Raw genomic sequence first — 23,088 nt, 5'->3', positions numbered from 1 at the left:
CCCAGTGTCCCCCAGTCCCCCCAGTGTCCCCCAGTCCTCCTAATCTCTCCAGTGTCCCCCAGCCCTCCCAGCCCCTCCAGGGTCTCCCTGCAGCCAAGGACAGGGACCTTTTCCTGCCTCCTCTGCCCCAGTCCTCCCAGTCCCCCCACCGCCCCCAGGGTTCCCCTCCAGCCAAGGACAACCACCACACCACTGTCACCTGTGTGGGTCCTGCCACTGGGGGTCCCACTACCAGGGGTCCCACTGTTGTCACTCACGGGGGTCCCACCACTGCCACTTGCCTGGGGTGACACTACTGCAGGTCACCCCCCCGGGTGCCCCCCTGAGTCCCCCACTGTCACCTGCACAGCTCCCATTGCCACCACGACTCCTGCCACTGTCACCCAGGGGGGTCCTGCTGCCACCGTGTGTCCCACTGTGTGTCCCACCAGTGTCACCAACTGCCCTCCCCAGCGGGTCCCGAGGGAGCTGGCACACAAAAGGGGTCACAGGAGGTGGTGACAGGCAGGGCAGCCCCCAGCTGGTGCCATGCCATGCCCTTGGTGACATGGGCTGCTGGCCCTTTGGGGACAGCGGGGTGTCCCCAACCATCAGGGGGTCACAGTGCCACCTCCCAGCCTCCTGCCCCCCAAAGAGGCTGAGCCAGCACTGAAGGTGGTGGGTCTGTGTCCCTGGGGTGGGGGGGTCTGGGTGTCCCTTTAAGTGTCCTGTCCCCATGCCAGCAGTGGCAGTGTGACCCTTCTCCCAGTGCCACCACGTGACAGGTTGTTTGTCCACTGTCCTGGTCCCCTGCCAGCGGGATCTGGCCATGCTGGGGCAGGGGGGGTCCGGCCATGCCGGGGAATTCCAGCCATGCCACCCCTCCCACAGCCACCTCAGGTCACAGCCACCCTCATGGCCCACACCCCATCAGAGGGGCCTTGTCCCCAGGTGTGCCCCAGGTCCACCGTGCCAGCAGAGGGACAGGGGTCCAAGCACAGGGTAGTTTCACGGCAGAGCAGTTTTTGGGGTGGGGGGTCCTGGTTGAGGGGTGCTGACCCCTCGCCCTGCATGGGGCAGTGCCCCAGGGGACCCTGTACCCCCCGGTGTGGTGTCCCCGGGGTGTCCCCTCTCTTTGGGGGGTGCCAGCTGTGGGGTAACCGTGTCCCTCCCCAGGTACGTCCAGAGCCTGCTGGACATCATGGAGTTCCTGGACAGGGACCCCGAGGACCAGGCCACACTGGGACAGTAAGCTGGGGGTGACAGCATGTCCTTGTCCCCAATCCCAGGGTGTCCCCTCCTCCCAGACTCCCCCTGGTGCGAACTGGTGTCACCCGGGGCTGGATCCCCCCCAAACTGCCCCCACCCCATCCCGGTGCCACCGGACTATGCTCCGGGTTTTCCTGGGTGCCACCAGGGGAATCCCGGCCTGGATCGGGGCCGTGCCCGGACCGGGTGTCCCCGGGGCCACCCCTGTGCCCTCCCCAGGTTCACGGGCGCCCTGGTCACCATCCGCAACCGGCACAACGACGTGGTGCCCACCATGGCCCAGGGGGTCATCGAGTACAAGGAGGCCTACGGAGACGATCCCGTCTCCAACCAGAACATCCAGTACTTCCTCGACCGCTTTTACCTGAGCCGCATCTCCATCCGCATGCTCATCAACCAGCACAGTGAGCAGGGGGCTCCGGGGGCCCCTGCACCCCTGGGCATCGTCTTCCTGAGTGTCCCCCTGTCCCAGCACCCCCAGCCCCGAGGGTCCCCAGCACCCTGGGCACCCCTGATAGCACTGGGTGTCCCTACACACCGCCCAGAGTGTCCCTCCAGCCCCAGGGGTCTGTCCCAAGGGTCTCTCTGCCCTTAGGGTGCTCCTGAGTGTCTCCCTGCCCTGGCACCCCCTGCCCCCAGGGTCCCCATCAGCTCTGAACATCCCTGCCAGCCCTGGCATTCCCCTGTGCCCCCCAGAGCATCCCCCCAAACCCCAGGGATCTGCCCCAAGGGTCACCTTCAGCCCCAGGGATCAGCCCCTGCCCTGAGGGTCCCCTAAGCATCTTCCCTTTGAGTATCCCCCACCCTGAGGGTCCCCTCCAGCTCCAGGGCTCCTGCCCCTGCCTCAAATGCCCCCTCAAACCTCAGGGATCTGCTTTGAGGATCCCCCCACCCTCAAGGACTGTGCTCTGGATGTCCCCCTCAGCTCCAAATGTGCCCCCCAGCCCCAGGGGTCCTGCTCCACATGTCCCCCCCCAGTGTTCCTGCCCCAAGGTTTCCCCTCTAACCCCAGAGACCTGCCCTGAGCATTCTTTTGTCCCAAATGTCACCCCCAGCCCCAGGGATCCTGCCACAAGGGTCCCCCCACCCCAAATGTCCCCTCCAGCCCCAGGCATCCTGACCCAACGATCCCTCCACCCCCAGGGCTCCCGCCCCAAATTTCCCCTTCCCCTAATGTCACCCTCAGCCCCAGGGCCAGTGCCCTGAGCCCCCTGGGGGTGTCCCCGGGTGTCTCTGGGGTTGGGGTGGAGTCCCCACAGCTCGTTGTCCCCCCCAGCTCTGCTCTTCGACGGCAGCACCAACCCTGCACACCCCAAACACATCGGGAGCATCGACCCCCACTGCAACGTGGCCAACGTGGTGAGAGGTTGGTGGGGTCCAGGGGGCTCCCACCCCCACGGGGGGTGAATTTGGCAGGGGAGGGGTCGCTGAATGTCCCCCTGATCCTCCCCTTACCCTGTTTGGGAGCCATTTGTGTCACAAGTTTGGGTTGCCCTCAGCAAAAGTGTCCCCTGTGCTTTGGGGTCGTGCCAGGAGACCCCAGAAACTTGCTGAATCTGTAGGACTGGAAAATCTTTGGGGGTGGGGGGCAAAGGGGGGGGGACCCTAAATGCTCCCTCTGTTCCATTTTGGGGGGTGCTGACCCCTCTGCTCCCCCCCCAGACGCCTACAACATGGCCAAGCTCCTGTGTGACAAGTACTACATGGCCTCGCCCGACCTGGAGATCGAGGAGGTGAACGGTGAGGCCCGTCTGGGGGGATTCTGGGGTGTCTCCTTTGGGGTTGGGGGACCCCATGGTGGGGGGATTTTGGGGTGGCTCCAGGGTTGGGGGAGCACAGCGATGCCAACGGCTGCTCCTCCTCCCCACAGCCACCAACTCCCAGCAGCCCGTGAGCATCGTCTACGTGCCCTCCCACCTCTACCACATGCTCTTCGAGCTCTTCAAGGTAACCCCAGCCCTGCTGGGGGGGTCCGAGGGGGGGTTTTGGGAGTCCCCCCTGACCCGGTGACGCCTCCATGCCCCCAGAATGCCATGAGAGCCACCGTGGAGAGCCACGAGAGCAGCCCCCGCCTGCCTGCCATCAAGGTCATGGTGGCCCTGGGCCAGGAGGACCTTTCCATCAAGGTGAGGGACCACCAGCTCCATCCCGAGGGGGTACAGTTTGGGGTGGGGGGCCAGGAGCAGGGTTGTCACCCCCGGTGGTGTCTCACAGATGAGTGACAGGGGCATGGGGGTCCCTCTGAGGAAGATCGAGCGTCTCTTCAGCTACATGTACTCCACGGCCCCCACCCCCCAGATGGGCACTGGGGGGACCCCCCTGGTAGGTGACCCCCCTGGCGTGGGCTGTGGGGGTCCCACGGGGTCCTGGGGAGAGGAGGGTGTGGGTGTGCGGGTGGGGGTGTCGGGCGTGGGTGGGGATATTTCAGGGTGGGTGGAGTGGCTTGGGGAGGTTTGGGGGTGGCATGGGCTGTTTTGGGAGTGGTTTGGGGGGGCCAGAGTGGCATGGGGGTGCTTTGGGGGTGGCATGGGGTGGTCTGGGGGAACTGGGATGGCATGGTGGTATTTTGGTGGTGGTATGGGGAGGTTTTATGGTCCATTGGGGGTGGCATGGAGTGCTCTGGGGGTCCTTTGGGGGTGTCCTGGGGTGGTTTGGGGTGGCTGGAGTGGCACGGGGGTGTTTTGGGCATGGCTTGAGGAGGTTTTGGGGTCCATTGGGGGTGGCATAGGGTGGTTTGGGGGGATGGAGTGGTATGGGAGTGTTTTGGGGATGGCACAGGGAGGTTTGGGAGCGGATAGAGCGACATGGGGAGTTTTGGGGGTGGCATGGGGAGATTTTGGGTTGCCGGGGGGCATTTGGACGTGGCACAGTGACCGCTGGCAGGGGCATGGATACTTTGGGCTGCACATGGTGCTGCTTGTGGTGATGTGGGGAGGCTTGGGGTGCCCCGGGGGTGCCACCCCAGCACTGGAGACCCCCCACCCCATTCCCCACCCCCCCAGGCCGGGTTTGGCTACGGGCTGCCCATCTCCCGCCTCTACGCCAAGTACTTCCAGGGGGACCTGCAGCTCTTTTCCATGGAGGGCTTCGGCACCGACGCCGTCATCTACCTGAAGGTGGGTCTTTCTCCCTCCAGACAGGGGGCTTGGGGCTCGGGGCGGGGGCACAGGACCCTGCCCAGCCCCCTGTGTGCCCCCAGGCCCTGTCCACGGACTCTGTGGAGCGGCTGCCCGTGTACAACAAGTCGGCGTGGCGGCACTACCAGGCCAGCCAGGAGGCCGGGGACTGGTGTGTGCCCAGCACTGAGCCCAAGAACACCTCCACCTACCGCGTGCCCTAAGCCCCCCGGGGCTCACAGCCCCCCAGGCTGCAGGGAACCCCTTGCCCCAGCTCACAGGGCCCTCCCAGGGTGGCCCCCAGGGCCCCGGGGGGTTGTTGGATGGAGCATCCCGGTTCTGTGGCTCTTTGGGCTCCACTGGAAGGGGGTCCTGGTGGGGTGTGGGGGGTCCCAGTGGGGTGTGAGGGGGTCCCAGCACCCCCCACCTTGGTGGCACTTAGGTACGTAGCTGGGGGGGTGTTGGAGCAGCGTGGAGGGGGTAAAGCCCCTCTTGCCCCCCCTCCCACCTCCCTTCCCTTCACACCCACCCCAGGGGGTGCACCCCAGCCCAGCAGGGGACTGGTCTCCTTTCCCAGTATGACCAGTAGCACTTCCCTGCTCCACCAGCCCTGACAGGGTGGGGGGCCCAGGCCTGACCCACCCTCCCCCCCCCATTTCCCATCTCCCATCCCTGTTATTGCACTACTGAGCTGTTCTCACCTGCGTGTGCCCCCCACCCCTGCACCCCTTGCACTCCCCCGGGGTGGGTTCCCCACCCCCCACATGCTGTGACCTGCTCAGAAACCTCCCCCTCCTCCCCCAAATTCTCCTTTCCCCTCCACCCCCCAGACCGTCCCTCCCCACTGTCAGTAAATTGGTTGTTGGTTGAACTCCTGGTGTGGTGTTTTGGGGTCCTGGAAATGCCCCTCCTTTTGCACCCCCCAAATGGGTCACTGACCATCCCCCCCGTGCCTCAGTTTACCCACTCCCAGGCTTGGGAGGGGGCTGGGCACAGTCACAGGGTGGCACCTGGGGACACAATGGGGACCAGCCTGGCACCGAGCTCCCCCCACCCCATCTTGCCCTCCAGCCCCACCCCAGTCAGCCTCACACTGGTCTCACTGGTTTGCACTGGCCCTTGATACCCTTTTATTTCCTGGCGTGGCCTCTGGGGTGCCATATTTGGGGCTGGGGGTGTGTGGGGAGGTCAGCAATCACCCCCCACACCCCAACTGGGGGGTGTCCCCGTGTGGGGGGGGTCAGGCCACACGCTGTCCCCAGCCAATGCTGGCCGTGACCCCCCTGCCCCCTTGGGGTGCTGCTGACGGGGTGGGAGGTGACGGGGCAGGGTGGGGGTGTCCAATGTGCCACTTGCATCTGCAAAAGGGGCCCCTGGAGGGGGGGGGCCCGGCTGTGCCCGTGGGGTGCAGGGGTGCAGGCGGGGAGGGGGCTGGAGGAGGGGGGCACGTGGTGCTCCGTGCTCGTCTCAGCCTGGCACCGTCCCTCAGCCACGCCAGTGTGTCCCACGCCGGGGGTCCCCCGGGGCGTCCCAGGGGGGCTGTGGGTGGGGAGGGGGTGCAGGGGCACTCCCAGGCCCCCCCTTAACTCCGCCGCTGCTCCTGGAGGTCCTTCTTCTTCTGCTTCTCCCGCTGCTTCTCTGCCTTCTCCTGGGCCTTGCGCTCCCTCTCGGCCGCCAGGCTCAGCTCCTTCAGCTTCCTCTTCAGCACCGCCCTGTCCTGGGAGCTGCCCACCCCCAGTGCCTGTGGGCACAGCGGGGGGCTGGCAGGGGGGCCATGCTGCCCCCCAAGCCCTCTGGGGTACATGGACCCCCCCTCAGATCCTCGGTACCCACACCCCCCGTGCAGCAGCGCCTTGGAGTCCCCAGAACTTCCCATCCGCCTCCTGGACTCATCCCTTGGGATACCTGGAACTTCCTGCCATGTGGAGCCACTGGTTTGGATAAGGGGGTTTAGGTACCCCATGATGAGCCCTTTGGGGTACCTAGAACCGTCCCAGACCTGCTCCATGGAACACCCCGTTGGGCTGCCCAGAACCATCCCAGACCTTCCTGCCCTGTGGAGCATCTTAATGGGGTAACTAGAACCTGCCTGGACCTTCTGCTCCATGGAACACTCCATTGGGGTACCCAGAACCCTCTAAGACCTCCTGCTCTGTTGGGGTACCCAGAACCTCTTGCCCCACCCCAGAGCCCATTGCGGCACCCAGAACCCCCCCCGTGCCCCCTCATCAGAGCCCCCCAGCCCCGTACCTTGAGCTTGGCCCCGTCGAGGTGCAGGAGCCGGGGCCCATCCACGCCGTGGGCAGAGAAGTCCTGCACGTACTGCTCCAGGCTCAGGCTCTCCAGCCACTGCCCCACCTGCTGGCACGTCCAGCCCGCGGCCGCGCCGGGGGGCTCCTCCAGGAACTGGCACAGGGCGTTAATGGGGGGTCCCCCTGGGATATGGGGGGGGGGAACACCCCGACCTCGCCCCCTCGCCGTGTCTCACCTCGTCCGAGGACTGGGACAGGGTGTGGTAGGGGTACGAGCACTTGGCGCGGGGGGGCCCGGGCAGGCGGGGGCTGGCGCTGGGCGGGGGGGAGTCCTCGCTCAGCGTCGAGTCCTGGGGCAGCGTGAGGGGGGGTGAGGGCAGGGCTGCCCCCCCCGGACCCCTCTACAGCACCCTCCCACACCCATAGGGCTTCCAAACCCCCCTGGGCTTTCATCCCACAGCCCCCCATATCTAGCTTGACCTTGTGGGGCTTTGAACCTCCACCCCAATATCTGTCTTGACTCTATAGGGCTTTGCATCCCCCCACCCCAGCCATCTTGACCTTGTGGGGCTTTGGACCCCCACCCCAATACCTGTCTTGACTCTAGGGTCTTGACACCTCCCTCTCCCAAGCCATTTTGACCCTATAGGGCTTTGGACCCCCTCCTAATACCTGTCATGACTTTATAGGGCTTTGACACCCCCCCCCCAGCCATCTTGATCCTATAGGGCTTTGCCCCCACCCCCAGTACCTGCTTTGACTCTCTAGGGCTTTGACACAGCCCCCCCATATCCATCTTGATCCTATGGGGCTTTGGACCTGCTGCCCCCAATACTTGTCTTGACTCTTTAGGGCTTTGACACCCCCCAAAGCCACCCTGACCCTATGGGGCTTTGTTGTCTGTCCCTACAGCTGGTGTCACCTCCTCTCCTATAGCCACCGAATGCAGGGGAGCATCGACGTCCCTATAGGGACCCCACCCCCTCCCTTATCCCCACAGTGCCAGGCCCCCCCTCCCCTGGCCGGGCACTGACCTGGGAGGCGGATTTGGCGGGGCTGAGCCCCTCGTGCCGGGGGGAGCCGCAGGGGGACGCGGAGCCGGGGGAGCCCGAGCCCCTGGCGCTGTCCGAGAACCACGAGAAGGGCAGGAAGGGGGAGCCCGAGGGGCGGCCGGGACCCTCTGCCACCTCCCTGGGCACAGAGCCGTGTCAGGGGTGGGGGCCGTGCCCAGGCAGCCCCCCCTGCCCCGGTGAGGGGGTCCCTCACCTGCTGCCCGTGGACAGGCGGTTGCTGCTCTTCTCTTTGCGGCTCTTGCCGGAGGACGCTCGGCGCAGGGTCACCCTGGGGGAGAGGGGGGGAGTCCTGAGGGCTGTGCTCCCCCCATGGGCCCCAGGACCCATCCTTCCACCCACCCATCCATCCATCCTTCCATCCACCCACCCATCCATCCATCCTCAGAGACCCCTCCATTTCCTCCAGAGGATCCTCCACTCGTGCATCCCTCCTCTGTGCATCCCGCCATCTTTTCCTCCCTTCAGGCATCTCTCCAGCTGTGTCTCCATCTTTCTTTCTGTTGCACCTCTTGATCTCTGCATCCATCCTCCCTCCATCCCTGCATCCCTCCATCCCCCATCCTTCCCCCCATCCCTCCCTGTATCCACCCTCCATCCCTTTCTGTATCCCTCCCTGCACCCCTCTGTCCCCCTCCATCCCCTCTGCATCCTTGTGTCCCCCTCCATTCCCTCTCTATCCCTCCCTATCCCGTCCTGCATCTCTTCCTCCATCTCTCCATCCTGTCCTGCATCCCTCTGTCCACCTTCATCCCCTTTCCATCCCTCCCTATCCCCTCCTGCATCCCTTCCTCCATCTCCTCTCCATCCCCTCCTTCATCCTTTCGTGGCCCACTCCATCCCCCCAGTCCCCCTCCACCCCTCCTCCGTGTATCCCCCCGCTCCCCCCAGGGCCGGGTCTCACCCCAAATCCAAGAACTTCCTCCGTGTTTTCTTGTCCAGCCCCACGGTGGGACTGGCGGGCTCGGGGGGGCTCATGTCCCTGCTGTCATCTGCAGGAGAAGGACCGGGGTGTCCCCCACCGCCCCCCCCAGTGCTGGGGGATGTCCCAGGGGTCCCTGTGCGCCCCGGGGGGGTGTCTCACCTTCGCTGTGCTGCCGGGGCCGGGCATCGCGGCGGGCGAAGCCGGGGGAGCTGTCGGAGCTGGGGCAGGATTTGGGCACGGTGGGGCCTGACAGCCCCTCCTGGGACGAGGTGTTGGTGAGGGGCCGGTAGCGGCTGAGGGGGGTCGTGGGGGCCGGGGGGTCCCCCAGCGCCGCCCGCCCCGGCCCCCCGTCGAAGGAGAAGTCGTCGGCACGGGAGAAGGGCGAGGGGGTCGGGGGGCTGCCATCGCCCTCGGTGCCCTGGGGGGCACACGGCAAGGGGAGGGGGGGGTCAAACCCCTGCACTCCCCCGGGTTTGTCCCCTAGACCCCCATCCCTGCCCTAACCCCAGCCATGGCATCCCCCCTCTAATCCCTGGGGTAGATGGTGCCCCCAGCCCTGCAGCCCAGCCATAGTCCCTGGGGTCTGCGGTGCCCCCCAGCCATGGATTCCCCCCTCTACTCCCTGGGGTCCACAGAGCCCCCCACCTCTTCAGCCCCGACGTCCCCCAACGCCATCCCCGGTGTCCGCGGTGCCCCCCGCCCCTGCCGCCCCCGGTCTCACCGCGGTGTCCCCCTCGTCGCCCTCGGTGGAGCTGGCGCTGTCGCGCAGGCGGGAGCGGGAGGGCCGGTGGCGGCGGCCCTTGGCCAGCAGGCGGGCCCGGGCTTTGTGCAGGCTGCTGTCCAGGCGCGGCGTCTCTGGAACCACAGCGGTAAAATCTGGGGGTGAAAGAGAGACCGGGGCAGAGAGAGAGAGAGAGACGGACAGACGGACACGGGGTGCGGTGGGGTGGGATGGGATGGACGAGGAGAGAGAAGGATGATGGGGTAGACGGAGGGATGGAGGGATGGACAAGTAGGGAGAAGGGATGGATGGATGGATGGATGGAGAAGGAAGATGGGGAGGGATGGAGGGGGGAATACAGGAACAGGTAAGGAGAAGGAAGATGGAGGGATGGACGGACGGATGGATAAGGAAAAGGAAATGGTGGACAGGTGGATGGGTGGGGCCAAGCAGATGGGAGAAAAGGAGGGAGTGATGGATTGATGGGAGATGGAGGGATGGATGGCCAAGAAGGGGCAGGGAGAAGGGGACGGGGGAGCGTTGGAGGGAGGTGGACAAGAAGGTCAGGAGAAGGCCAGCCCGGTGGAGAGGGGACAGAGGGACATTGGGGACAGGGCAGGAGAGTCAAAGGGCAGGAGGGGGGTCCCAGGGAGATTGGAGGGGGCACAGGGAGAGGGGAGCATTGGGGACATGGATGGGGCACCCCAGTGGGGCAGGACAGGGAACAGGGGGACAGAGAGAAGTGTTCAAAGAGATGCCCCGGCACGGGGAGAGAAGCAGTGGGGTGACCCCGAGGACAGAATGTCCCTGTCACCCAGGGGGGCCACGCTTTGTCCATGGTCCAACTGGGATCCCACTCATGTCCCTGCCCTGCTGTGGCCCCTGTATCCCAACTCAGCACAAGGGGTGGCTCTGGGCCATGACCCCATGTCCCTGTCACCCTGTGCACCTCCCTGTGCCTCTCCCCATGTCCCCACATTCCTGTCACCCTGTGTACACCCCTATGCTCACACCTGTGTGTCCTGGACGTGTCCCCATGTCCCTGACACTCTCTGCATGCCCCTGTCCCCTGTATGTGTCCCTGTGTCCCCCTGCCCATACACATCCCTGTGTCCCCAAGTACACGCTGTCCCCAAGCCCAGTTTGTCCCCCCCTAAGATAGGAGGACACTGAGGGTGGGTGGGGACCCACAGGCAGCTCTGCACCCCCCAGGGTGCTCTGCACCCCATTTGGGCATCTGCACCCCATGTGCCCACTGGGACTCACCAAAAACCTCATCCGTGTCCTGCAGCTTGGAGACCGACATGGTGGGACAAAGCTGGGGACAGAGGGGACAGTCAGGAGAGGAACTAGACCCTCTCCCAGTGATGCCAGTGACCCCCCCTGCCCTCCCAGTGATCCCCGTGTCCCGGGGCTCGGGGGGTCTCGAGGTGGGGGTGGGGACTCCTAATGCCTTGGCACCATCGGGGCAGGGGACAGGTGGGGTAAGGGGGGGCAGATCCGTTCCTGGCTCCCCCCCAGCCCCTCCCTCCCCCCGGGGAACGGGTCCGGCACCGGTGGGGGCTGAGGGGAGGCAGTACCGGGAGGGGACAGGACCGGGGATGATGTAGCGGTGTTTGGAGCTGTACCGGGCTGGGGCTGCACCGGGGCTGTACCGGGGGACGATGCTGTACCCGGGGTCGCCGAACCGGGAGCTGGGGGGCTGTACCGGGATGGGGCTGTACCAGGGGATGGGGCTGTACCGGGATGCGGCTGTACCGGAGCTGTCCCAGGGGATGCTTCTGTACATGGGGTGCGCTGTACCGGGATCTGGGGGGCTGAACCGGGCTGGGGCTGTCCCGGGGCTGTCCTGGGGGATGGTGCTGTACCTGGGGTGGGGCTGTACCGGGAGTAGGGGGCTGTACCGGATGTGTACCGGGGCTGTACCGGGGGCTGGGGCCGTACCGGGGGCTGTACCAGGGACGCTGTATCAGGGGTGGGGCTGTCCCTGGGGTGAGGGGCTCTACCGGGTTTGTACTGGGGGTGCTGTCCGGGGGATGAGGCTGTACCAGGAATACTGAACCGGGGGGATGGGGCTGTCCCGGGGGAGGGGCTCTACCGGAGATGCTGTACCGAGGCTGTACAAGGCATGCTGTCCCGGGGGTGGGGCTGTCCTGGGGATGCTGTACCGGGGATGCTGTACCGGGGGATGGGGCCATGCCGGGGCCGCTGTCCGGGGGTGACGCCCTGTCCCCCCCCGCCCCCGACTCACCGGCGCTTCTGGGGCATCCTGGTCGCCCCCGGTCGCCTCCCGCGGGCTGGGCCGGGGCCGTGGCAGGGCCGGTGGGAGCGGAGGGCGCTGCCGAGCCGGGCTGGGCCGCCCCGCCGGGCCGGGGGCCGCGGGGGGGGCACAGGAACCCGGAAACGGCGGGGGGGGGGGGGGGGGGGGGGGGTCAGCCCCGCCCGAAGCGGGGCCGGTGATGAACGGACAGAGACGGGGGGGGCACCGGGAGGGGGGCGTGGGGGGGATACACGGGGGTGCTGAACGGACAAGGACGGGGGTGCTCTGGGGGCGGGCAGAGGGCATGGGAGGGACAGACGCACACACGGGGACAGTGCTGAAGGGACAGCGACGAGGGGGGCACCGGGGGAGGGGGCACGGGGACACCGGGCACGGACGGACAGACGCGCACACACGGCGGTGCTGAACGGACAGCGACCGGGCACGGGGACACCGGGCACGGACACACCGGTGACCCCCACGGTGCCCAGTGTCTCCCATCCTCCACAGTGCCCCGAAGTGCCCCCCACCCTTCGCAATGTCCTCCACATGCTACTCACTCCTCCCAGTGCCTCCCAATTCTTCCCATTCCTCCCAGTGCCCTACAGTCTTTCCTGCTCCTCCCAGTGCCTTCCAACCCTGCCCACTCCCCTCCAATTCTTCACACTTCCCCCCAATCCCTTCTTCTCAGTGCCCACATCGTGCCCACTCCCCCCAGTTCCCCCAATTCTTCTCACTTCCCCCAGTTCCTCCCAAACCCTCCCACTCCTCCCAGTGCCCTCCATCCTCCTCGGTCCCCCACCTTCCCACTCCTCCCCATGACCCCCAATCACTCCCAGTCTTCCCTATTCCCCCCATCCTTCCCAGTCTCGCCCATCGCCCCCCGAGCCCCCCCAGCCGCCCCCCCGACCCATCCGCGGGCAGAAGGAGGCGGGGGGAAGCCGAGGCCGCGTTTATGGGGTGGGGGGCCGCGGACGCTGCGTTACAAAACGAGGACCAGTACATACATAGGTACATTATATATAGTATATACACCCACAGGTACACGTGTGAGATTAAATAACCCCAGCCCCCCCTGGGGCTCGCGCTCCCCGACCCCCCCTTAAATATCCTCCCCCCTCCCCAAGTGGCTCCAATCCAGTCGGACCCCCCTTCCCCCGCCCCCCCCCCCCCCCGTGCCCCCCCCCGCCTCCCACTCCCAGTATAACCAGCTCTGGCTCCCAGTTGCCCCCACATCCAGTTACTGTCGGAGACTCGGTACTTCGGGGCAGGGGGCGAGGGGGGCAAAATAGAAATGAAAAATAATGGGGTTCCCCCGGGCCGAGGGAGTTGGACCCCCCGACCCGGCTGGGGGTGGCCAGTAGTGGGGGGTGTCCCAGCCCCAGAGAAATACTGTGATTTGGGGGGGGGGTATTTACAGTTGGGGGGTGAGGGCATCGCCCCCACCTTGGAAGGGGACCCCCGTGTGTCCCCCCCCCGCCCAGGGAAGGCGAAAGCCCCGGGCTCAGGGAGGGTAGCAGAGGGTGCTGGGGGGCACTGGGGGCCCCCACAGTGGGGTGCTGGGCAGCCCCCCATTGCCGGGGGAGGCAGTGGGGCTGGTGCCCCCCCATCCTGCTGCAGGGGTTGGCAAAGGCTGGGGGGGGCTGTCCCTCCTGCCCGGCGATGGTGGCACTGAAGGGGAGTGAGAGGGGGGCACTTGGGGTCCCCCCTCCATGGCAATGGTCCCGGGCACCAACCCCGAGGGGGGCACCTCGTTGTGGGGCTGGGGGCGAGTCCGTTGGTGGGGTGGGGAGGGCCAAGGCAACCGACCCCCCCCGGCCCATGCTCCAGGTGAGTCCCAAGAGAAGGAGCTGGGGATTGGGGGGGTTTCCAGCGTACCCCCCCAATATGGCTCACAATTTGGGGGGGTGGGGGGGTGCCATTGTCCGGTCCCCGCCCCCACAGCGTCCAACCAGGGTGCCAGCTCTGTGTCCGGGGGCGGGGGGGTCACGTCGAGGGGAGGGGGGAGGCCTGGGGGGAGCTGTGCCCCCCCCCATCGGTCCATCACGTCACCACGAGACTCACACTGGACACAGACACGAACGCGGGGTGTGTGTCCCCCCGAAACCCCCCCTCTGTCAGACACCCCCCCACACACACTGTCTGTGCCCCCAGGGGGGAGTGGGGGGCACCAGGAGGCCTTGGCGGGGGTCTCATCTCCTCCCCGGTGGGGAAGAGGCGGGGAAGGGGGGGGGGCAGGGCTGGGGGGGTGGTTTGGGGAGAAGAAATGGGGGACCCCCCCACCCCGAAATCGCTGCGGTTTGAGGGTGGTTTAAGTCGGGTTGGAATTTTTCAAAGTCTGCAGCTTGGCCTCCAGTTCAGAGATCTGAAAAACAGCAAAGGGGACAGGTCTCAGCGGGGGGGGCCGGGAGGGGGCACACACGGGGGGTGGGGGGGACACGGTTGTGACCGTGGGATGGGGGGACAGGATGAGGATACAGGGATGGGGACACGGAGATGGGGGGACAGGACAGGGAGGGATGGATGGGACTGGGGGGAAGGACAAAGGGGGCAGGACATGGGGGTGCTGGGGTGGGGGGAAACATGGAGGGGTGGGAAGGACGAGGGGGAGGGCAGGGAGATGGCACAGAGGGGCAGGAGACTGGAGGGGTGGATGGGACAGGGATGGGGGCACAGAGATGGGGGGCAGGTTGGGGACACAGGGACAGGGGCACAGAGACGGGTGGAGGGGGGGCAGGAATAGGGGGGCAGACTGGGGGCACAGGGATGGGGAGGGGGCAGGGATGGGGAGGGGGCTGCAGGCAGGTGGTGGGTGAATCTCTGTGGGATGTCAGGGGATATTTTGGGGTGATGGAGGCGGGTGCAAGGAGGGGCTCTGCTGGGTGCCAGGGACCTCCCCGCTGTGCCCTGGTGCCCCCCAGCCGGGCAGGGGATGCCCCCCCCACTGTGACCCACGGCAGACCCTTGGGATCCTTTGGGATCTGGTGAGCCCATGTGGGATCCGCTGTGGCCCCGCACGGCTCTGACCCCACGGCTGGGGGGGATCCAGTGTGGCTGGCATGGAATTCAGTGGGGTCTGTTGGGGGATCCAGCATGACCAGCATGGGATCCGGCTCCCAACAGGATCGTGTGGGATGATCTCTGGGGATCCCTCGTGGGATCCCGCACAAGCAGCCTGGGATCTGGTGCCCGAGGTGATCTCTTTGTGGGCTGTCAGACCCCAGAGCAGGATCCGCAGGCAGATCCCCTGCAATCCAGGGTGGGATCCAGTGCCGGGAGGAGCCCGGGCGTTGCCCAGCGCCCGAGCAGATCCGCTGTGATCCGGTGGTGGGAGCACAATCCCGCTGGGAGCCCCAGGTAGATCCACCGTGACCCGGGGTGGGATCCAGCGGCCGTAGCTCAGTCCGGAGGGAGCCGGTGCCCCACACGGCTCCACAGCCCCCCGGCGCGGGATCCGGTGGCCCAGCAGATCCCCCGCGATCCATCGGCGACGGAGCCCCGGGAGCGGTGCGGCCGTGGCCGGGCGGGGCTGGGGGGCTCAGGGACACCCTTGGTCCCGGCGCCCGGTGCCCACCTTCTCCTGCAGCTTCTCCATCTCCTCTTTGTGTGCCAGCTCCGACTCCTCCAGCACCCGCCGCTGCGCCGTCTCCTTCTTCAGGAACTCGATCTCCCTGCGGGAATCGGTGCGTGGGTGCACGGCCCCCCCGCCCGGCACTGGGGATACCCCAGGGAGGGGGACCAGGGCAGGGGCATCCTGGGACACCCAGCCCAGTGGGAGGATGGTGCCTAGGGGTCTTCCAGGGGATGGGCCGTGCCCAGGGAATGAGGGATGCACACAAGCCCCAGGGATCATGGAATCATCAAGTCATGGAATAGTTGGGGCTGGAAGGGATCTTAAAGATGATCTTATCCCACTCCCTGCCATGGCAGGGACACCTTACACTAGACCAGGTTACTCCAAGCCCTGTCCAACCTGGCCTTGATGGATTTATGTCACAGGGAAGGTCCCTGCACAGGGAATGGTCCATGCCAAGAGAACAAAGGGTGCCCAGGAAGGATTTGGTGCCCCAGGGATGAGTCTCTATCAAGAGAAAGGTTCCTTCCCAGGGCATGATCCATGATCAGGATGGAGCTCTTTCCCCAGGGAGGAGTCCCTGCCCAGTGGAATGTCCCTGCCCAGGGACAGGGGGTGCCCAGGAAGGATCTGGTGCCCCAAGGGATGTATTTCTGCCCAAGAGACGTTAAGTGCCCAGGGACAAAGGGTGCCCATGAAGGGGTCAGAGCCCCACAAGAGGGTCCACACCAAGGGCATGATCTGTGCCCACATTATGTGGCTGTGCCCAGGGACAAGGGGTGCCAGGGAAGGATCTGGTTCCTGGGGGACGGATCCATGGCCAGGGGGCAGCTCAGCCCAATGGCATGGTCTGTGCCCAGAGATCAGGGATGCCCAGGGAGGGCCTGGCCCAGCCCAATGTTCCCAGGGACCAGGGGTGCCTGAGGAGGGGTCAGTTCCCAGGGGACGGGTCCATGCCCGGGTGGACACGGGGTGCCCAGGGGAGGACGGGCAGGGGGTGGGCCCTCACTTCTGCTGGTACTCCTTGATGAGCCGCTTGGCCTTGCTGTACTTGCGCTCCAGGGTCTGGTACTGGGCCTGGGTCTCCTTGAGGTGCTCGTCCACGGCCTGGCACAGGTTCTGGGCCTCCATCCAGTACCCTTCCAGCTTCTCCATCCGCTCCTTGTTCTCCTCCACGCTCTGCTCCAGCTGGGCCTTCTCAGCCCGCCAGCGTGCCTTCTCCTGCTCCAGGCACTGCAGCTGGGGATGGCACAGCATGGCACAGTCAGGGAGCGGGATATGGCAGAGCATGGCATGGCAGTTGGGGAACAAGCATGGCACAGCATGGTATGGCATGGCAGAGACAGGGATAAGGATATGGCACAGCACGGCACAGTCAGGGAACAGGATATGGCATGGCATGGTGTGGCATGGCATTACAAATCAGGGAACAGGCATGGCATGGTATGGCACAGCCACGTGGTGTGGCATGGCACAGCAAGACACAAACAGGGAACAGGCATGACATGGCACAGCCAGGTGACAGGCAGAACACGGCACAGCACGTGCAGGGCAGGGGTGGGGATGTGAGGAATTCAGAGAGGATGGTGGAGATAGAGATCCAGGGGTGCCAGGGGAGATGTCAGGGTGTCCCCCCACCCCTGGGCAGCCAGGTCCCCCAGACCCCCACTCACCTTCCTCTTGAGCTGCTGGATCTCGGCCTCGGTGACAGCGTGTTTGATCTGGAGCTGCGGGAGGAGCCGGTGTGGGCACGGGGTGGGCACACACGTGTGGGCAGCCCCCTCTCCCCCGGCTTCCCCCCAGCCCCTCCTCACCTCCTTGAACTTGTGCACCAGCTTCTCGGGGTCCATCTCCACGGGGGACAGCGTGTCCTCGTTCTCGGCCAGCTCGAACACCTCGATGGCCATCTCCCCGCCGGGGAACATGGGGCTCATCTCCTCCTCCTCGTCCGTCGCATATTCACCCGTCTGGGGAGGGCACAGGGCACCATTGGCATCCCCACCCGGGGAAACGGCGTCACCGGCCCCATGTCGGGCGGAGGGACCCTGGGTGGGTGGGCGTTGTCCCCTCACCTCCTCGTCGTCCTCGGTGTACTGGGTGTAGCGCTGCTCGATCATCTCCCGCTGCCACCGCTCCTGCTCCAGCGTCTGCTGGATCAGCTGCGCCACCTCGCTCTGCTCCCCCGGCTTCTCCCGCCCGATCAGGAACCTGGGGGGCAGCGGGCACGGGGGGTCAGCAGGGAGGGGGGGCCTGGCCGCAGGGGGACAGGGCGGGGGACACAGCTGAGGGACATCCCTGCAGTCCTCCTGGGAGCGGTGGGTTTAGGGGTGTCATGGGGGCTGGGGAGCAGTTGGGGGCGTTTTGGGGGGCGCTCGGGTGGCACAGGGCAGGCAGTGGGCATGAGGAGGGAGTGGTATTTATGAGGGGGAGTGGTATTTTGGGGGACAGCCCAGCCTGGGGACAGGTTATGGGGCAGGGACCACAAGGGTCTCAGCACAGATTCTGGGGGTCTCCCAGCCCCTCAAGCCCCCAGCCCTGGGTCCTACCGGACACGGCCCTTGGTGTTCCTGAGGACGGAGGCGGCGAAGCTCTGGGTCACCCCCACCAGGCTGGTGCCATCCACCTCCACAATCAGATCGTTCACCTGGATCCTGGGGACAAGGGGACCATCACAACGGGGCTACCCCTTGCCCACCTCCCCCACCGCAGGGAACACCGGGATCATCATCTGCTCCCACCCCAGGGAACATCTGGGTCATCTGCTCCTATCTGGGAACACCTGGATCATCTGCATTCTCCTATCATGGCAACGCCTGGACCATTTCCCTGCTCCCACCCCAGGGAGCACCTGGACCATCTGCCTCCTCCTACACCAGGGAACATCCGGATCGTGTCCCTGCTCTCACCCCAGGAATGTCTGGACCATTTCCCTGCTCCCACCCCAAGGAACACCTGGATCATCATCTGCTCCCACCCAGGGAACACCTGGATCATCTCCCTGATCCCGGGGAATACCTGAACCGTGTCCCTGCTCCCACCCCCGTGCCAGGAGCAGTCATACAGGTGGGCAGTCCCCCCACCCCGTACCTGCCATCCCGGTGGGCTGCCCCTCCTTCCGTCACCGTCTTGACGAAGATTCCCAATTTCTCCAGGCCCATGTCGGCCCCCGCTCCCATCCCGATGATGCTGATCCCCAACCCTTCAGAGTCTGTGGGGACAGACAGACGTGTCCTGGCAGGGTGGCCACGGCCACTCAATGCCATGGAGTCACCTCCAAGGTGCCACAAGGGTCCTGGGGTGTGGGACAGGGTGAGGACCCACCTTTCTCCAGCTCCACAGGGAAGAGGTCGAGTCTCTCCACCCTCTTCTCCAGCTCGTACTCGGCCGAGGCGGCCATGGGGTCGACGTCCTCATTGCGGCGGTCGTAGTCCTCGTTGGAGTAAGTGCTGAACACCTGGTGGGAACAGGGAGCTGCTCAGCCAGGTGGGAAAACACCAGGGACACCCATGGCAATGGGAATTCCCACGTGGGAGAGCCCCAGGCATGGGCAGGGCAGGGAGCCTGTAAGACACCAGAGAATCCCCCTCCCCACATCGTGTCGTGGAGCGAGGGGGAGATGAGGAAGGACAAAGGGTTTGGAGGTGGCTCTGGGAGAGGAGATAGTGCCTGCACCCCATGGAAGGATGGATGGACGGATGGATGGGTGGATGGAATGGCAGATGGATGAGTGGATGGATGAATGGATGAAGGATGGATGGATGGATGGATGAATGGATAGATGGAAGAATGACTAGAAAAAAGGAAGGAAGGAAGGATAGGTGGAAAAACGGATGGATGAAATGAAGGACTAATAGAAGGATGGGGCACCTCAAATCCCTGGGGATTTTGACTCCTCTCATGAGGCACCTCAAAACCCTCCTGTGTCAAATCCTCAGGGACACTGATCCTTGTTGTGGGGCATCTCTTCACCCTCCCGTGCCAAATCCCTGGGGACGCTGACCCCCACCATGGGGCGCCCCTAAACCCTCCCTGGCCGAGGCTGGATGTGCCTCCAGGACGTTGTCCCCAGCCTGGAGCTGGAGGGAGTGGGTGCCATGTCCACTGGGGGCTGCTGGGGAGGGGCTGGCAGGGGCTGGGCCTGGCAGATGTCCCAGGAGGGGCCCTGGCCCCTCGATGCCGCCAGAGCGAGTGGATTAGGGATAACACCGTAGTGATAAAGCCTGGACACAAAGGGTATTAGGGATGAGTGTCAAGAGACAAAGCCCAGTGACACCCACAGAAGGGCAGGACCCATATGGGTGGCACCCAGGGGTGACAGGGAGGAGCAGGGCAAGAGACGTGCCAATGTCCCCCTGTCCATAGGAGGTCCCTGGAGGGCTGTGGGCACATGTCCCCACTCACCCTGCTGTGCCTCCCACCCCACCCCCAGGTCCTGGGGGATTTGGGATGTGTGGGGGGCCTGAAGCAGATTCCAAGGGAGAAGCAGCCAAAGCCAAGGGAAGGGGCTGGCGGTGTGTGCCCCCAGCACTGGGCTGGGGGTGGTCCCCAACGTCTCCAAGCCCTACAGCGGGTTTGGGGGGCTCAGCATCACCCCTGTACCTGGGCAGGGACCTGGATGCCACTCTCCACCCACCCCCACACGTGGGACCCCCCCCCAAGGTAGGTAAAAGCAGGAGGTTAAAGGCTGTGCTAGGGTGAGCAGAGCACCCCAAAAACGCATCCATGGCCAGGGCACCATTCCCAGGGCCGGGTTGGCTGGTTCCCACAGGATCAAGACTCCCTACAACGTGCAGCCACCCCAGCACACGGCCATCACTGCCCCTGCCCAGGCCACGGTGCTCCCTGTCCCCCTGTCCCCCTGTCCCAGGTGGGGCCACCCACCCGCTCTGACTCAGAGCCAGAATATAGGCCGGGGCTCTAAAAATAACCCGGCTCCGGCACAAAGCAACCGCTGCTCCCGCGGTCGGGGGGATCCGTGCGGGAGAGAACACCCCAAAATAGCTGCACGGCCCCTTTAGCCCCCCCTTCACTGGGGGAGCATCCCAGGTAGGGACCCCAAACCCTGCCAGGATCCCAGCAGGGAGCGGGGGGTGCTCGGGCGATGCCGCCCACCCGGCCATGCTGCCACGGCACTTCCCCTTCCTCCACTTCCCGAAACGGCTCTCCGGGCTGGGCACACGAGGGGGGGCACAACCCCCCCAGCGCCACCTTGTCCTAGGGGACCCCCCGGTTTGGGAGGAGTCCTGGCACCGAGGGACACCCAGGACCAAGGGTGGCACAGCCCCGGCACCCAGCACCTCGTACATGGATATTTCAGGCATCCCCTCCCAAAATATGGAGTAGGTCTTGGCCCGTCCCAGGCATGATGGGGAGGCTGGCACTGGGTGCTGTGCACAGTCCACCCCAGTGGGTACCTGACCCCATCACACCAGCCCCGGAGGGCCCCTTGTTGGCAGGGGGTCCCCACCATGCCCGGGCTTGGCCCTTCATTAGCCAGCTCGTTAGCCAGACCCAGGCCCAGCTTTCCCCAGTGCAAGGGCATAGTCAGGAGGGATGCCCTGTCTGTGGAGGGCACAGGGCAAGGGGGCACAGACCTGCACCCCATTTCTCTGTCCCCTCCAAATGGGTGATTTTGTGGGGGTCCCATACACCAATCTGGGCTGCCCCTCACCCTGGGGTGCCCTTCCTCTTAGGGTACCCCTCATCTTGGGCTGCTTGCCCACCTGGGCCCACTTGGGTACAGCCAGGGTACCCTTCACCCTGGGTGCCCCTCACCTTGGGTACTCTTCACCCTGGGTTCCTCTCACCCTGGGGTACCCCTCACCTCGGGTACCTGTCACCCTGGGTGCCCCTCACCCCGGGTACCTGTCACCCTGGGTACCCTTCACCCCAGGGTACCCCTCACCCCAGGTATCTGTCACCCTGGGTACCCCTCACCCCAGGGTACCCCTCACCCCAGGTTCCCTTCCTCCCCAGCTGCCCCCCACCCCCAGCCAGTCTCACCTGGATGGGCGCTGTGCTGAACTGGATCTTGCGGTTGGGGACGGGCTCCTCTTCCTCAGACAGCCCAGGGATCTCCACACAGCCCGACTCAGGTTCATACAGCCCTTCGGCCTCCTCCTCCTCCTCCAGCCCGCTGCCCCCCGAGTCCTCCCCGAGCCCGCTGTAGGCACTTATGTCCACCAGGTCCGCCTCAGAGAAGTCCTCCTTCTTGGCCTCCTCGTAGCCATCGCCCTCCTCCGCCCGCTCACCCTTGATGCCCTCCTCGCCCGCGGCCACCCCGGCGCCCCCATCCAGCCGTGGGGCGGTGGCTGCCGGACCCTCGTCCCCCTTGACCAGTTGGGGCATGGGTGGCACCGCTTCGCCCGCTGCCGCCGCCTCCTCCTCCTCATCCTCGCCCTCTCCGCTCTCCTCCACCTCCACCGGCTTGATCTTGCAGACCTCCTGCACCCGTGGGGCGGCCGGTTCCTTCTCCGCCGGCCTCACGCTTTTGCTCGGCGCCTTCTCCTCCTCGGGTGGCCGGGCGCGGGTTGGGGCAGGGTGCCCATCGCCCTGGCGCCCAGCCTCGGCGCCCGGTGCGAAGACCCGCGGCCGCTTGCCCACCACCTTGGCGTTGAGCGGCGCTCCCGCCCTGCCCTGCGCCTTGTGCAGGTTGTTCCGGAGATCGGCCTTCTCGAAGACGGCGCTGAGCTGGCTGACCGTGGGCGACACGGCGTCGGCGTCCAGCTTGTCCAGGGACTCGGTGCTGCCGTTGAACCTCACCACCACGTCCAGCTTGCGGTCCTGGAAGCCGGCGCGCTCCTTGCGGAGCAGCAGCTTGGTGGTGGTGGCCTTCTCCTGCGGGCTCCTCTCGAAGATCTTGCGGGTCTCCTGCAGCTTGGAGAAGGGCTTGTCGGGCTTGGAGTCAAAGCGGCTGACCCGCTCCGAGACGCTGGTGCCCAGCTTGAGGAGGCTGCCCTGGTCCATGGTCTCGCTGAGGCTGCCGGCGCGGGGCAAGGAGAGGCGCACCGGCTTCTCCTTGGCCTTGGCCAGGTCGCAGGCGCCCTCGGGGCCGGGCGCCGTCCCCATCTGCAGGAACATGTTCTTGATCCGGTGGACGTTGGAGCCATACTTCTTGCCCCGGCTCTTCTTGCCGTCCTCGCCGCCGTCGGCCTCCTTTGTGGGTGCCAGGGCCTGGATGGTGGCCTCGTAGGCGTTCCGGTGCGGGGACGCGCTCCGCAGCCCCCCGCCGCCCGCCGCCCCGCCGGAGGAGGGGGACCCCCCCCCGGCGGCCGCCCCTCCGCCTGCCTCCGTCCTCAGCATGGCTCCGCCGCTTCTCCCCGCAGCATCGCTCGCCGCCGCCGCCCCCGCCGAGCCCCCCGCTCACGCCGCGGCCCCTCGCCGGCTACAGCGGCATCGGGGAGGGCGAGGATGCTGCCGGGGGGGGCCGCCGCCGGCACACCTGCACCGGCCGGCTGCCAGGCCCCGTCAGGCCATGTCCATCCTCGGCGGGGCCCCCCCGCCCGCCCTGCTCCGCCGCGGCCCTTCTTCCTTCCTCCCTTCTCCTCCTCCTCTTCCCCTTTCTCTGTGGCTGGTGATGGAGCCGCCGCTGCCTGCGCGCTCTGCCCGCCCCGCTGCCCGCAGAGCCCTCTGGGTCTTAGCAGCGCTCTCTCGCTCTTCCTCTTCCTCGGCGCCGCGCTTCGGCCTCAGCGCCGCCGCCGCCTCAGCCCGGCCATGGGGACCCCCCACCACCCCCACCCCAAAGCCCCCTCTCCCCCTACGGTCCCCTCCCCGCACCCGCCCGGGGGTCCCCTCCCTGCGGCGCGTCCCCCCCCAGCATCCGCGCTGTGCAGTGTGGGTCCCCCCCCGCGCCGGCTTGGCCGCTGTTACCACCCCTCGCGCTGTCCCCGTGTGTCCCCCCCCAGCGCTGTCCCCGTGTGTCC

The 23,088-nt window shown here is 66.2% G+C and overlaps 2 protein-coding genes and 1 long non-coding RNA gene across 3 annotated transcripts in view; 1 reads left to right on the top strand and 2 right to left on the bottom strand.

Annotated features, from left to right (window-relative positions):
• The window catches only part of PDK2 (pyruvate dehydrogenase kinase 2), a 6,921-nt gene extending 1,797 nt beyond the window's left edge, over window positions 1–5,124 (top strand). The window contains exons 2-10 of the mRNA XM_017838737.1: window positions 1,156–1,227; window positions 1,468–1,652; window positions 2,525–2,614; window positions 2,911–2,988; window positions 3,119–3,195; window positions 3,276–3,374; window positions 3,463–3,570; window positions 4,251–4,364; window positions 4,448–5,124. Coding sequence (XP_017694226.1) covers window positions 1,156–1,227; window positions 1,468–1,652; window positions 2,525–2,614; window positions 2,911–2,988; window positions 3,119–3,195; window positions 3,276–3,374; window positions 3,463–3,570; window positions 4,251–4,364; window positions 4,448–4,588 — 964 coding nt within the window. The 3' untranslated portion in view covers window positions 4,589–5,124. The remainder of the gene's footprint in view (window positions 1–1,155; window positions 1,228–1,467; window positions 1,653–2,524; window positions 2,615–2,910; window positions 2,989–3,118; window positions 3,196–3,275; window positions 3,375–3,462; window positions 3,571–4,250; window positions 4,365–4,447) is intronic.
• A 343-nt stretch (window positions 5,125–5,467) lies between these two features.
• PPP1R9B (protein phosphatase 1 regulatory subunit 9B) lies at window positions 5,468–22,468 on the bottom strand. The gene is made up of 19 exons (XM_017838728.1): window positions 21,170–22,468; window positions 18,488–18,620; window positions 18,254–18,374; window positions 17,713–17,817; window positions 17,239–17,374; window positions 16,981–17,133; window positions 16,840–16,893; window positions 16,176–16,405; window positions 15,167–15,263; window positions 13,910–13,957; window positions 10,599–10,650; window positions 9,333–9,487; window positions 8,771–9,029; window positions 8,591–8,678; window positions 7,883–7,957; window positions 7,651–7,807; window positions 6,853–6,966; window positions 6,615–6,770; window positions 5,468–6,105 (listed from the first exon to the last, which is right to left on the bottom strand). Exons 1-19 carry the CDS (start codon window positions 22,466–22,468, stop codon window positions 5,947–5,949), a joined length of 3,591 nt encoding a protein of 1,196 aa, XP_017694217.1. The 3' UTR covers window positions 5,468–5,946.
• On the bottom strand, window positions 9,380–11,687 carry LOC108509351. The gene is made up of 3 exons (XR_001878614.1): window positions 11,584–11,687; window positions 10,599–10,650; window positions 9,380–9,466 (listed from the first exon to the last, which is right to left on the bottom strand). It is a non-coding gene; the product is annotated as an uncharacterized LOC108509351 (long non-coding RNA).
• Window positions 22,469–23,088: the final 620 nt, after the last annotated feature.

The sequence above is a fragment of the Lepidothrix coronata genome, unplaced genomic scaffold (genome assembly GCF_001604755.1).
Source record: "Lepidothrix coronata isolate B3197 unplaced genomic scaffold, Lepidothrix_coronata-1.0 Scaffold355, whole genome shotgun sequence".
Taxonomy (NCBI): Eukaryota; Metazoa; Chordata; class Aves; order Passeriformes; family Pipridae; genus Lepidothrix; species Lepidothrix coronata.
This window is presented reverse-complemented; position numbering and strand designations above follow the sequence as displayed.

Excerpts from the sequence above, each read along its gene's own strand:
- PPP1R9B (XM_017838728.1), bottom strand. The coding sequence starts at position 22,468 with ATGCTGAGGACGGAGGCAGGCGGAGGGGCGGCCGCCGGGGGGGGGTCC. Across the intron at positions 18,621-21,169 it reads TCAGCACAGCGCCCATCCAG|GTGTTCAGCACTTACTCCAA; the intron begins GTGAGACTGGCT and ends TGTTCCCACCAG. Across the intron at positions 17,134-17,238 it reads ACACCGAGGACGACGAGGAG|ACGGGTGAATATGCGACGGA; the intron begins GTGAGGGGACAA and ends TGCCCTCCCCAG.